Raw genomic sequence first — 12,843 nt, 5'->3', positions numbered from 1 at the left:
AGTTGTTTATAATTCTAGATTAGGCAGAAACATGTAATCGTTATTTTGTTAGAGTATTCGTTCTGAGTGTTCAGACCAAGTTGTTTATAATTCTAGATTAGGCAGAAACATGTAATCGTTATTTTGTTAAAGTATCAACTTTCGAAGTCCTCAGTTAATTTATCATAAAGTATCTATATACATAACCAGACTCTCAACCTGATGGTCATTACAACGTATTTATATATATATGAAGTTCGGTTGCCATCAAATTTTGCTCGTTATTGTTCGTGTAACAGATTGCAAGAGTAATTGAAGATTATTTTTTTTTATTTAATTACTTTGTTTAAGGTCACATCAACTACATGGTTATCAGTGACCACGTTAATATCTACAATTCAATTACAATTCATTCATTATTTCATGTATCGTTAATATATCTACTAGATTGAGAAATTCGTTTCTATCGTTGAGAATCGTCTGCATATTATTTAAAAGTTTGAATTCTACTCGATCGTGCTGCATGCCTCGACATTCTAATTGAAGATTATTGCGTAGAAATGAATCCTGTATCTTTACAGTAGAAACATTGCTAGGTATAAAGAGACATTGAAATATTATACATGTGCGAAGCTACGTAAAGCGATGGGTGTAACCATATGTACTTCAATCTGGATAACTTTTCCCAAGTTCTAAACTATGATCATTCCTCCTCTACACTCTTCCAACCACGTACGTTTACCATCAAAGAATGCTTTCTAGATACAGTGGCTTTTTAAGTCGGCAATAACGAATCAGGGACCTCAGGAGAGGGTGGAAAGCGCAAATAGCCGTTCGCGTCGGTTGGTCCCTCCCCCAGTCAATATTCCTCGCTTTATCTTAGCGTGCGGCTAATCGAATAAAAATTAAAGGCGTCGATATCATTGGAGCCTGGACAGCGGTGCCAGGTGAAACACGGAGCCAACGTAGAGCAGAGCTGAAAGAGAGCGTAGCCCCAACTGTGGGCGCGGCGGGTATCCCGCTGTTTCTCCAACATGGCCGACCTCGTATGCACACCCACGCTGTCTCTCTTTCTCGTCGCATCCTCCGTTTCTTTCTCGTTCCTTCCAGGCATCAAATTACACGCTCGGTGAAGTAATTTTCAAAGGCGCGTCCGTGATCGAGCGTGATGCAGAAACATATCCGTTACCCTTGGGTTCCGATGCGCCGTGTTAAAATTTGCGATCACCGATAACGATGCTCAAAGATTAATGACTGTCGGCCACCACTGTCCTTAACCCCGTGTCCATGCGTACACGTCAACCGATCCTTGCTATTCTCCACGAAATTGCTCGAACAGGTGCTAAACACCCACTCGCGTTAGGTTGTCGCGTTAAGGGTGGTTCTTAAACGGGCGACTTTCGAATTTTAACGCTCTCGGGATCATGAATCTCTCGAATGAACTAAAAACAAATTCTCTGAAAATTGTAGCTTTCTGTATCTATCAAGCTTTCTGTATCCCTAGTAGGTAACCCCCGTATAAAAGTCGAATCCTCTTACTTAAAATATATAGAAAAGAAAACTTTTCGCGTTTTGATTTTGATATTATGAGAATGAAATAACAGAAATATTACGAGACGGTGTGTATTCTTATAGGAAATCGAATGGCTCTTCAGAAAGAGACTCTCGTGAAAATCTCGCAAGTCTAACCGGTATAAAGTTACAAGCCGGTAATGTCGAAATTATAACAATTTGACAAACACAGATAACTGTACAGTTTCAATATAACTTATACACTAGAGCTCGAGATATCGCGCTCGCCATTTCGAAAAATACTATTCCGACAAAAAGCTCATTTAAACTTCACGAACACAATTTTTGGGGAGCAGATGCGCTATACATATTAATGGACGTGTCTTGCAACTTTCCGTAAACTTCGAACCATATTCTTAAAGAAGAAAAGACAACTCCGATCGAATTTAAGCTCCATATATAGCTCCCGATAAATGTCGGACGCACAAGCAACATTATCTTTCGCGTTCGATCCAAATGATTTTCAAGTGGAATCATTTTTAACGTGCCACGCATGTTAATAACTCGATAGAGGCCGGTATCGTTGTACGTAATCCAAATCACGATCCACGAGATTTATTTTTGTTGCGGGCCTGGATGTCCCTCTAAGGGAGTTTCATCGACGAGTGTGTACAAAAGTGCATGATTAATGATCGCCAAGTATCGATGCATCTCTAAATAGAGGAGATCGAAAGGAGAAGAAAGAACCTGGGAAAAGGGATCAATCACATGACGGAGCACAATCGTCAGGGCAGCTGGCCCGTAGCTTTTAATTGAGCCAACTTCGCCGAGTTCGTATTCAACCTCGTTAACTAATCTAGAGATTTTCTTCGCTAATTTAAACCTTGCTGTTATTACGAGATAATTGTAATTCGACAGATTTCCCGATTAATTGGAATTCGTCAATTTTCTTTTTTTTTTTTTGTGGAGTAGAAAATAATGTATAGCTTGGGGGATAAATCTATAGCTGCGCACGTTCGAGTCCTACTTTTGTGTAAGGTTTTTGATGAACAGCGTGGCGTAGAGTTAGAAACACGGGGAATATCAAAATTAGGAATATCAATCGAAATATCTGAAAAATTAAAATTCGTTTCGCAAGAGCATCAAGTGGAGCGACTTTGATACTAATCAATTAAAAGCGTGCTTGTCATTACAAGAATTACCATCAGGATCTCGTGGTTCCGTTTAAGTCCTCATTTGCGATGTTATTATAACGATAAACGTTTGCTCATGATTTCCAATTGATCGTACGACACAATTTTCAAATTTCCTAACGAGAATTCAATTTTTTATTTTTCAGGACATGGATCTGATCGAGGTGCTTTGGAAACAAGACGTGGATCTCGGATTCACATTGGTGGAACCATCTGCCACTGTGAAAAAACCGTGCACATCGGAAAAAGGAAGCGAGGACGACATAGAGAAGCTGAAAGCTCTAGAAGCCATTAATGCGACCGACGAGAAGGTTAGTAAAATCGTATCTGCATCATCTCCCCAATATGTTTCTAATCGATCGTTCCGAAGGTGTAATTCAGATTGGAAAATGGATACAATATCTGCGACGCTTTCTCCAGCCTGCAGGCCATAATTTGCGATTAACGACTTATTGTTTATCGAATGTCGGCTGTATTCCACTTTCACATATCCGAGTGTCGTTCAAATTCGCACGTCCCACGATTCTGTTCCAACAGATGGCTACATCATTTTGTTTTCAATAATGTATGACTTTATGACTGTGTATGTGTTCTCTTAAAATCAGCGAGGAGACATTATGCCGGAATTATTGGGATTCGAAATTAGTTCTACGGTTTTCCATTCAATCGTTCACAACTAGTTTAAATAAAGAATATTTACCAGCCATTTTGTTACGTTCAAGATATCATTCTTCTAATACCTTAATTTGATTCCAATTACGATGCAACTATAGGTGAACTATAACTGAAGAAACATTAAAATCGCACAATTATTCTTTCTAATAAATAAATAGTAAGTTAGTTTCAGGAAGGAACAAAATTAATTCCATCGTCTACATAGTATTACACTATTACATAGTTATGCTATTTGAGATAGTCGTTCGAGTCGGATTCTTGGCTCGAAGGTGACAAAGAAGAAAGAAAGGAGACGTGGTTTGACCATATTAATACTCGGTTAGATACAATCGCGAGGAGCAAGCGATCCGTGTCGATAGATCAGTATCGATCCGTGAAGTCGACTGTGAGGCATTAAACAAAGGTGACGCCACTCGTTTGACTAACAGAAGAATTCGGCACTCGGGGTGGCTATCTCTTTGCAATCTCTGCTTCGACTATTTCACTTCAAATAAAAGTTGCACGCGTTGCGCTTACAAGATTTATGCATGTATTCAGGGATCGCGCGAGCAATGGGGCCACATTCTTTACATATTCAAATTTTCTGCTCGATATCGTTCGCAATTCGATACATTCATATATTCGAAATTGATATGGAGAATTAGACTCTCTGAAACAAAACAAAGGGATGGCATGCATGAAACATCGAGGAAGAGAAGATAAAGAGATCGCGGGGATTTGGGTGGGTACGTTGGGTTACGTAAAGCGGAGATGCATAAAAGGAGAGGATGTTAAACGAGACTAATTATATTTAAGGATAGTGTTAAATATAATTCGAAATTCGGTATGTTCGTGTATTCTTGTCTCTTGAAGAGTTTGACATTCTTAATCGAAACAAAATCGGTAAAGACACACGTAACCAGACACTGAGAAAAAGAAAATTTAGAGAGATCGAAGTGAGACACGTAAAGCGAGAGTGCTTTTAATACGTAGAAGAGTTTCTTGTTAAATAAAATTCGACAGAATCGAGATTGCCCACTAACGTAGACGCGTTCGAACTCTTATCAGGATCCAGCATGCGGCCTCCAGCATAGCAATCGCTCAAACATAGATCAGTCAAAGGTATAATCCCGCAGAACTCACGGAAGCCATGCTCAGTGGACACCAAAAGAGATTATGTTAGAAGGGAACCATCCCACGCGCGCTCGGATATGATCTAGTCCGATGCCTTAAACCCCGAACTATCGGCTTTCGATCTTGTCTTTCGCCTAATTCCTCGTACGTGGGAAAAGTCTGCCATTCTTTCACGATAATCTCTTCGTTTCCTTTTGTTCGTTGCTCGTTTTATATTTAATTATACAAAAATCAATAGCATCGACACGAATTCCCACTAAGACATCAGGGTAAGAAATGGATGTTTACTGAACTCGAGCTATAAGGGAGTCAGCGTGTCCCAATGGATATAGAAATGAATGCAAGAGATACTGTAAACAGTATTAAAACTATGGGACAGCGAAAAGAAGAAGACCGAGAGCGATACATAACACTGTGACGAATGTATAATTAACTCTTTTGCATTATTAGCGCAAATATTCGTGCATTTTATCTGGCCACTATCACCGGAGCTCACATATGCGCGCAATTTACTTGGAAATTGAATTCAAATGAAGTATTGGCGATAAGAACGAATTTTCCACTTTTCCGTGTGATGCAAATGGGTTAAGAAGAAAGCGTCAGTGTAATAACTATGGCTCGCATAGTTGGAACGCTTATAATAAATACCGATACTGAACTCGAGATACGTAGTCTCGCTTTACGTAGTTTCGTTTTTAGCACTGGTCATTTTGGCGCACAGGCGTATTTTTTGTACTAACACTTTATCTACCTGCCTATTCAGGAACAGTCTGCAATGTAAACAAGAATTTTCTACATCAGCATATGTTAATCTAGCCTGACGTTAATTCCTCAATTCCAAAGTGAAGACTGTTTCCAGAAACTGAACGTTATAAGTAGACAACCAGGAAGACAGTGAATAAATTCCACATGGTAAACACTAGAAATGTATGAAAAGTGTGCAAATGCAAAATTGCAAAATCATTCAAAGGATCAGACAACCTTTTATTCGTGTTTCAAATTTTGTTCAGTATCCGTGAAAACATGAATACGCATAAACATCCGCGGTTTACTTGCGATATACCTAGTAAAACTGTATGCAAATATTATCAGGTTGTCCCAAAAGTTTGTTCCGTGACTTGCATTCGATGTGGCAGTGTTTATATAAATAGACAACCGAATTTCTTAGATGTTAACGTTGCAACAGTAACGTTGCTCCTTATGGGTTGAATATCGAAACATCCTTTCTTAAAGGATTTCAGCTTTCTAGGTTCGAGGGTTTAGCCTGGACGTTGATTGTAATCAGTCAGGGCTTCGTTCTTATACATATAGATGCAGGGAAGTCTATTCTAAAGTACAAGCTCTTCACAAATTAGCAAGCGGTTAAAGTGTTAAAATGACACAGATTAACGAGACTAGAAGGCTACAAATCGCGGATAATATCGGGTTGTCCGGAAAGTCCATGCCGATTTTTGATAGGTAGTGCAGGTCTGAATATGTCGAAATGGCTGAAAACAAATAACATGTACATCCCTTGTATATGTACATCCCTTAACAGGTGGAAAAGTTGTGGAACAAAATGGTACCCATGTAATTCAATAAATATACATATAAATAAATGTATATTAGAATTCAAATGTGCCTTCGAAGTTTTCTTAAAAATTGCCACCAACTTTCTGGACAACCTAATACACTGATTACTGACATTGAAGTACCGTGCAATAATATTGTTTATACCGCGTTTCGGTTAGCGACGGTTCGGCTAAGCGTGATTTCTATATCCTCTCGAGCGATGGTTTCTCCAAGGAACTAAAACCGCGTCTGCACCGATTTCGTTCACTTTCTACTCCGCGATGCAACTTTTTCAACGTCGATTTCCTTCGTCTGGCACGAAAGGCATAAAGTATCCAACAGATACCAGCCTAAGAGAGCTCATCCGCGCTATGGTCACCGACGATGACGTTGCATGGACGTTCTGGGCGGGTAGCCCATCAGACTTCTTGACGTTCTTTCTCTTCCCTTCTCTCTGGACCTCTCCTCTCCTCTCCCTTCTTCTCACGACCTTCGGTAGTCGGTATATTCCTTCTTTCTTTTCCCCCCGTCGCTATCTGCTCTCTCGAGTTCTTCCTCGTCGAAGATCGCATTGTTCCAGCGGGTTCCACCTTTGTGAGGGCACATCGCCGCCTTCGAAGGTTCAATAATACTGGGAAGATCCTCGATCCTGATCCAAACCGGACAGATCGATCCACAGTATGGCTCGCGAACGGATCGGAACAAAGGAAGGTCCAGTCACCTGTTCTATCTTGCTCCAACCTCTCGCAGCGGCGTGTCGGCGACCATTGTCTTCTGTGCTTAATCTTGAAATTGCTTCACTCGGGAGCAGTCCGTGGTAGAAAAAATACGATTACGTTGTCCGTTTCAATTAGACCAGGAAACTTGACCTTTTCGAACTTGCCGTTGGCTCGTTTTATTCTGAAGAAACGGTAGAACCTTGATTATTGCGCGAAATCGGGACTGAAATTGCTGCCATTATCGAGGCGACCTGTTCAGCGTACAGACTGTCGATTAAATAGTGCTTTACATCACGCAAAAGTAATAACAGACAAAATTTGGAGTAGTTTATATTCCACAAAACTTACAATAGGCTAATCTAATGGTAGTTTGTACTATCCAAGTTTGCTTGGCCGCAAACAGAAAATTCTTTACAAATACATTATCAGTTATTGCTTGATGTTATCCCTGCTAATAAAACTGTAGATAGTACAGATTATTTATCTGTCACGTGTTAATCCTCGAGTGAGCAATATCGATAACAACAAACGTGCTTAGGCAGAATTTCCCAGAAAAAGGAATCAAAGATTTCTTTATTGTTCCGTGTGCCGCTGCTGCAGGCATCTTCAGTCCTATTTCCAATTGACTGTTATCCTGACTGGTACAAATATTTAACACTCACCTAAACCTAAACTTAAATAAAGTAAAGAAAGAAAGAAAGAAAGAAAGAAAGGTTGAAACGTAAACAGTTGCATTACAATCACCAGTTTTCTCGAGTAAAAAACAAGCTTCTTGCATCGCCAAGTAGGACAGAACTATCGGAGATATACCAGGGAGTAGAAGCAAAGTACCAGTTCTCCATAAAGCGTTCCAAAAAATAACGCTCACGTTCCCTCTCCTTTTCCGTCGAGTGCCGCGTTAAGAGTCTTCATAAAACCGTCGAAACGGGTAGCGTTCATTTGTTCATGCGATGCAAAGGGCTGGAGAAATGATAGATGTGCAGCATCTCACCGGGCGAGGGGCGCCATGGACCAAGCTGGATGGAAGAGGGTTGGGGTGGAGGAGAAGGAAGCCGGTTGGCCGGCTGGAACACAATGCAGAGAGGGAGATGGATCTAAAGAGAGAAGAAGCGGAATAAAAAGAGAGGGGAGGCTAGAGCCAGAGAGATTGGAGCAGCATGGCAGAGGGATTCGAGGGACGTATTGATGGTCCTGGAAATTGAAAACGCGCCCAGCGAACCGAAGTGGGTTTGGCCTCCTTCTCTTCCCTCATTATTTCTCTCGGATGAAATTTTAGGACAAAATGGCGCCCGATCCGTGACACAATGTTTCCAAATTACTTCGGCTCACAAACTCGCGGCCGGAATTTTTCTTATCCTAATTTTCGGGAAGATTGCTTCTGGGAACTTTCTAATCAATTGGATTATTAATATGTATACTTCTCTTCAGTTAACTTGAAAGCATTGACACTCACGTTCCATTTTTAAGGTTTCGAAAGATTCGATTAGTGAAATTATATTTAATTTTAAATTTAGATTTCATTTAATTATTTATTCGCTATCGAGTAACTATAATCTTGATACAGTAAGATGTATATTTCTTTTTTTCTCAATATTGTAATTTTTTCTGGGTACAGTTACGTGTATTATAATAATATTTATTCAATTTTATTTCTCAATCATCATAAATAACAAGATTCAATGGAATGTGTACCAGTCACCGTTTATATCGTTTCGAAAAATGTAGTTTTGACTCCAATCGTTCAAAAATCATCATAATTATTTCATCTAATCAATTTGATCCCTTAATGATAATTACACTGCAGATTTTATACATTTATTATGTAATATCGGAAACATGCAAAGAATATACTTACATACATTCTAAAATAAATATAATAAAATTGTTATTTCATTTTGTATAAGAGCACGTACCTTTTAATTACGTTTAGCATGTATTTATCACATTAGTTTATATCATAAATGTATAAAATCCGCAGTTTAATACGTAACAAGATTCGATCAAACGCTATATTATTAAAATTACAACGTGTACATCAGCGCGACCCATTATTCAAACTCTTTCTCGTACGCAATAAGATTTTCTATTCCTCTTGAAACCTCGACGCTTATTTTCATCCTCGATCATTCGAGTAAAAAACACAGTAGCTCCAAAACACGTCCAATTGTCGATGGCACGCTTAATTTCATTTCCTGGAAGTTATTCGATGGAAGCACGAGAGGATTGATCGAAGGCTCGCATTCGTTACCCTAAGTCTTCAGATAACTCACCACTCGACGACGATACATCACACAGGATGAAAAAGAGACCGAACCAACGATGGAGGGGGATGAAAAGCAGCAGGTAGGACGGGGAGAAGAGAGAGAAGCTAGTGGATAGCCGCTATCAGAGAGTCGCTATGATTAATGATCGACTACAATGCTGTTTTCATTAAACTCATTTCACTGCAGCTCGTATATAACACCGACATGGCCGACCTATGGCCCCGGGCGTATGAGCGCCCTTTAGTCCTTTTTCGCGTCGCTGTTAGAACCGCTTGATTATGACGTTTCTATAATCGTCGGCCTTGACGGTCTCGAATCCCGTCCAATTGAATTCCGTCATTGTTACCAGCGTCGTTCTCCACCCTTTGGTTATCCGCGAGAAAGCGTCTTGATTCGGATATCCAGACTCGAAAACGACTTCATTTCGGACCAAACGTGTTCATCCCAACATGGACGTCGTTGCTTCCTTCCTATAAATTAGTTCCTACAGTTGCAAGTATCTACAGAAGGCAGCCGAGTATTGAATCGCTGAGAAAGGTTCCTCGAAAAGAGTTTTGTTCTTTTAATAACAAGTACGATGGACTGTCGAACAACATCTTCTTTTACGTTCAATTGTAATCACGTATAGTTTCATTTCAAATTAAAGATTGGACGCATTGCACGGCAAATATGTTGCATATTTAATTTGCATTCGTGACCGTCTTATTGGCGCGCGTGCGGCGTCGCTTTGAAGTTCGTTTGACGAGCCGAAGACATAACCAGTGGTAAATCAGTTTCACGAGTCCCCTGCTGAAGTTCTATCTCGGATCGAAGAATCATGTTAGCACAGCATAAATTAAAACTATGTTACAACAGATTTTCATGTATTTCAATATTTATATTATATTATTATTTAAATATTACAGCGACATTGTTTTAATTCCATGTTCATTTGTGTTTCATCGGAACACAAAATCTTAAAGCTAGAAAATGCATAATTAAGGATTGCACACAAACTAGAGAAATGAATTGTCGAGACTCGTAAAATTTGTCGTCCTAAATCCTAAAGTTTTAGCAAGAAATCTTTTATTTAACTATTTAGAATTGCAGCGGATAATAAACCAAGGAAAACAATTGCCCGCTGTAAAAACTGTGACAGTTTAACTTGAAAACCTCTATTTCACAATCCGAGCTTCGTTAAGTAAGTGAACTTTAAACATTTCAACGTACAAATAAATCGCAAAATATGGTCTGTTCGCTACAAGAAAGCAATTATTGCCAGCATTTGTTATCCTAAACTAATTATTTATTTTGATTGGATTATCGTTACTGGGCTTGCTTCCAATCTGTATGCATAATGATATGAATTATTGGATTTAATCTGCAATTGAAAGTCGTAGTGCCTTGGGATATCGAATGTTTTACGAACAAATCAGGATTTACTCAGGATTTATCGAGCATATTCTTGACAAATTGGACCTTCGTTTGCAGAAGAATGCGAAGGAATTCGATGTGCAAGAAGAGGATCCTTGGGCAGGTCTTCCTTACACCGTTGACCTTGAAACTGGTAAGTGCTTGTCATTTTCGTGAAATTTGTGGAAAAACTTTACCCGATTATTTACTGAAAGTCTTGTGGAAAGCTACGAAACGTGTCAGTAATTTCATATAGGAAATAAACATATAGGAAAAAAACAACAGATCGATCAATTGAAATTAATATATTCTGAAAGCAGGTAAAAAACGGTACTAAGTTATTTTTATTTTGCACAAAGTTTTTAAGCACTTGCATTCTGAATTTAATATAAGTTGAAGTTGATACAAAATTGAAGTACGTAGAATATAGTCTATTAATTAATATAATAATATTAATATTTAGTTCTGTGCATATGCCTTTTGGTTATGTTTATTCATATATTATCATATATAAACGCATAAAATTTGGTGTTTAATAATAAATATCCAAATCCATGACTTAAAATTCCTAGCTAAAGAATTTCCTCCCAAAACCAATCGATGACGTTAAAATATAACAGGCACTTGTGTTAAAAGTCGATATTTAGAAACGAACGATAGTTGTAAGTTCCATTACGAGTCCAGCCTGCCGCGAACGGTCGGTTTCCTTAAGAGCGGCTAATTAAAAAGTCAATCAAACTGATAGATAGACGCGTACTGCATATTCTAGCCGCTTCGCCACGCCAATAAAAATCAGCGACAGTAAAAAAAGTAGTTGCTTGTGCGCGTTCGAACCGTGTCGAATTAACATGGCAATTTGTAAGAGCCAATTTGAACGTTTCACCAAGAGACTCAACCGCACCTGGCCGCGCCTTTCGCGACTCTAATTACCATAAACGAGTTGGTAAAATGCACCCGTTGATCATTTTCTTGCCAGTGCGTTTTTACGGCAATTAAACGTTGACTGGTAACCGGTAGCAATAAAAAATAATGTTTAACAACCGAAAGGAAACTTTGGACGCCGTTAAAAACGCAACCGATACACTCCAACGACAGCGCGCTAATTGTTTTCATTTATTTACAATTCCGTAGAGAGATTCTGAATTTTTCCAGTAAGATACTGTTTCCTGTTTATATAACGCAAAAGTGTTGCATTTGTCCAGGTTGTATGACGTAGAATTAACTCCTTTCAATTTTCAACCTCAATATTCATATATCTAGAATAACATTTTTTTCCAATGTAGGTACTTGTGTAATATAAGTATTATTCAGCTAAAGAGCATCTTCATTTGGTAGAAATGTAAAGTAGTCTATTGTGAAGTAATTTGAGAACTCCAATTTTTGTGTATGGCATGCTCAGCGATACAATACATATCTGGAATAGTATTTTTTTCAACTATCGACTGGCACCCTTATCAGAAGCTAAATTATCATTTGAACCTTTGAAGCATACATCTTCACTTTTGAACTATATTCATGAAACTTGGTACACAAGACTTTTTGGAGGCCTTGATTCCAAATCTGAACTCAAGATTTAGATTTATTTTCAAAGTGGAACACTTCGAAGTGTATACACACTTTTCTAACCCATTATTCGTATCACAAAGGGAACGTGGCCTAATAAGGACACCATACTCCACCGATGCCAATATCGCCAAAATATTTAAAAAATCCAGTATCATTCGCAGCATTCATTTGGCACCATTATTCTGTTTATATTTATCGGACGTCAACAAATCTTTTACGAGGCATTTTCATGCACGCGTCAGGTGAAAAGCTGACGCTGATGGAAACGAAGTACGATCCTAGATGGAAAGTGTAGCATCTAGCTGACCGCCAAGATTCGGTATGTTCAGGTACACGCGTATTTCCAGAACCAGATTCCAGTTCCAAGAGACTCTGGGGAGAAGTCGGGGAGTGGCTTGAGAAACGCCCTCGCTACCTTCCTCCCTCCCCCTTCCGTTCTAGTCCTCTCCCCACCCTCGTTACGTCTCATCCTGCCAGCCAGCCCTTCGCGTTCCCCTCCTTCTCTGTATTTAATTACTTTGCGTCGCTCGCGCCGGGTTGAGAGTGCGCCTTAGCCCTCCTGCGTGATCCACTCTACGTCGTCGCCTTTAGTATCGACGCTTGACGAAGGTCCATTCGGCGAGACCTTTTTAAAATGTCGGCTATCCGCGAACAGCCCTTCCTTTTTCTTGCCTGGAAAAAGCGAAAAAGTCCTCGGCTATTCTCGCTAGGTGCGAAGGAGCTCTACGAAACATGTCGATCCTCTTTGTTCTTGGGCCTCTTGTAGGATTTTTTTTTTTTTTTTTTGTGGAGGGAAAGAGTTTGTTGTAGGGTTTGGGAGAAGAGGAGTTTGGGCAAACTTTATTGCAGGCTGTTGGAAGCTATGGTAGTTGACTCTTT

The 12,843-nt window shown here is 39.4% G+C and overlaps 1 protein-coding gene across 5 annotated transcripts in view; it reads left to right on the top strand.

The window, feature by feature from the left end:
- The window catches only part of LOC128876528 (segmentation protein cap'n'collar), a 98,785-nt gene that overhangs the window by 26,939 nt on the left and 59,003 nt on the right, over positions 1-12,843 (top strand). For all 5 annotated transcript variants that reach the window (XM_054122981.1, XM_054122980.1, XM_054122979.1 and 2 more), the window contains exons 2-3: positions 2,831-2,995; positions 10,477-10,552. In XM_054122981.1, the coding sequence (XP_053978956.1) occupies positions 2,831-2,995; positions 10,477-10,552 (241 nt within the window). The remainder of the gene's footprint in view (positions 1-2,830; positions 2,996-10,476; positions 10,553-12,843) is intronic.

This window comes from Hylaeus volcanicus, chromosome 5, assembly GCF_026283585.1.
Source record: "Hylaeus volcanicus isolate JK05 chromosome 5, UHH_iyHylVolc1.0_haploid, whole genome shotgun sequence".
Lineage (NCBI taxonomy): Eukaryota > Metazoa > Arthropoda > Insecta > Hymenoptera > Colletidae > Hylaeus > Hylaeus volcanicus.
The sequence above is the reverse complement of the archived record's forward strand: the minus strand, read 5'-3'. Positions and strand labels throughout refer to the sequence as shown.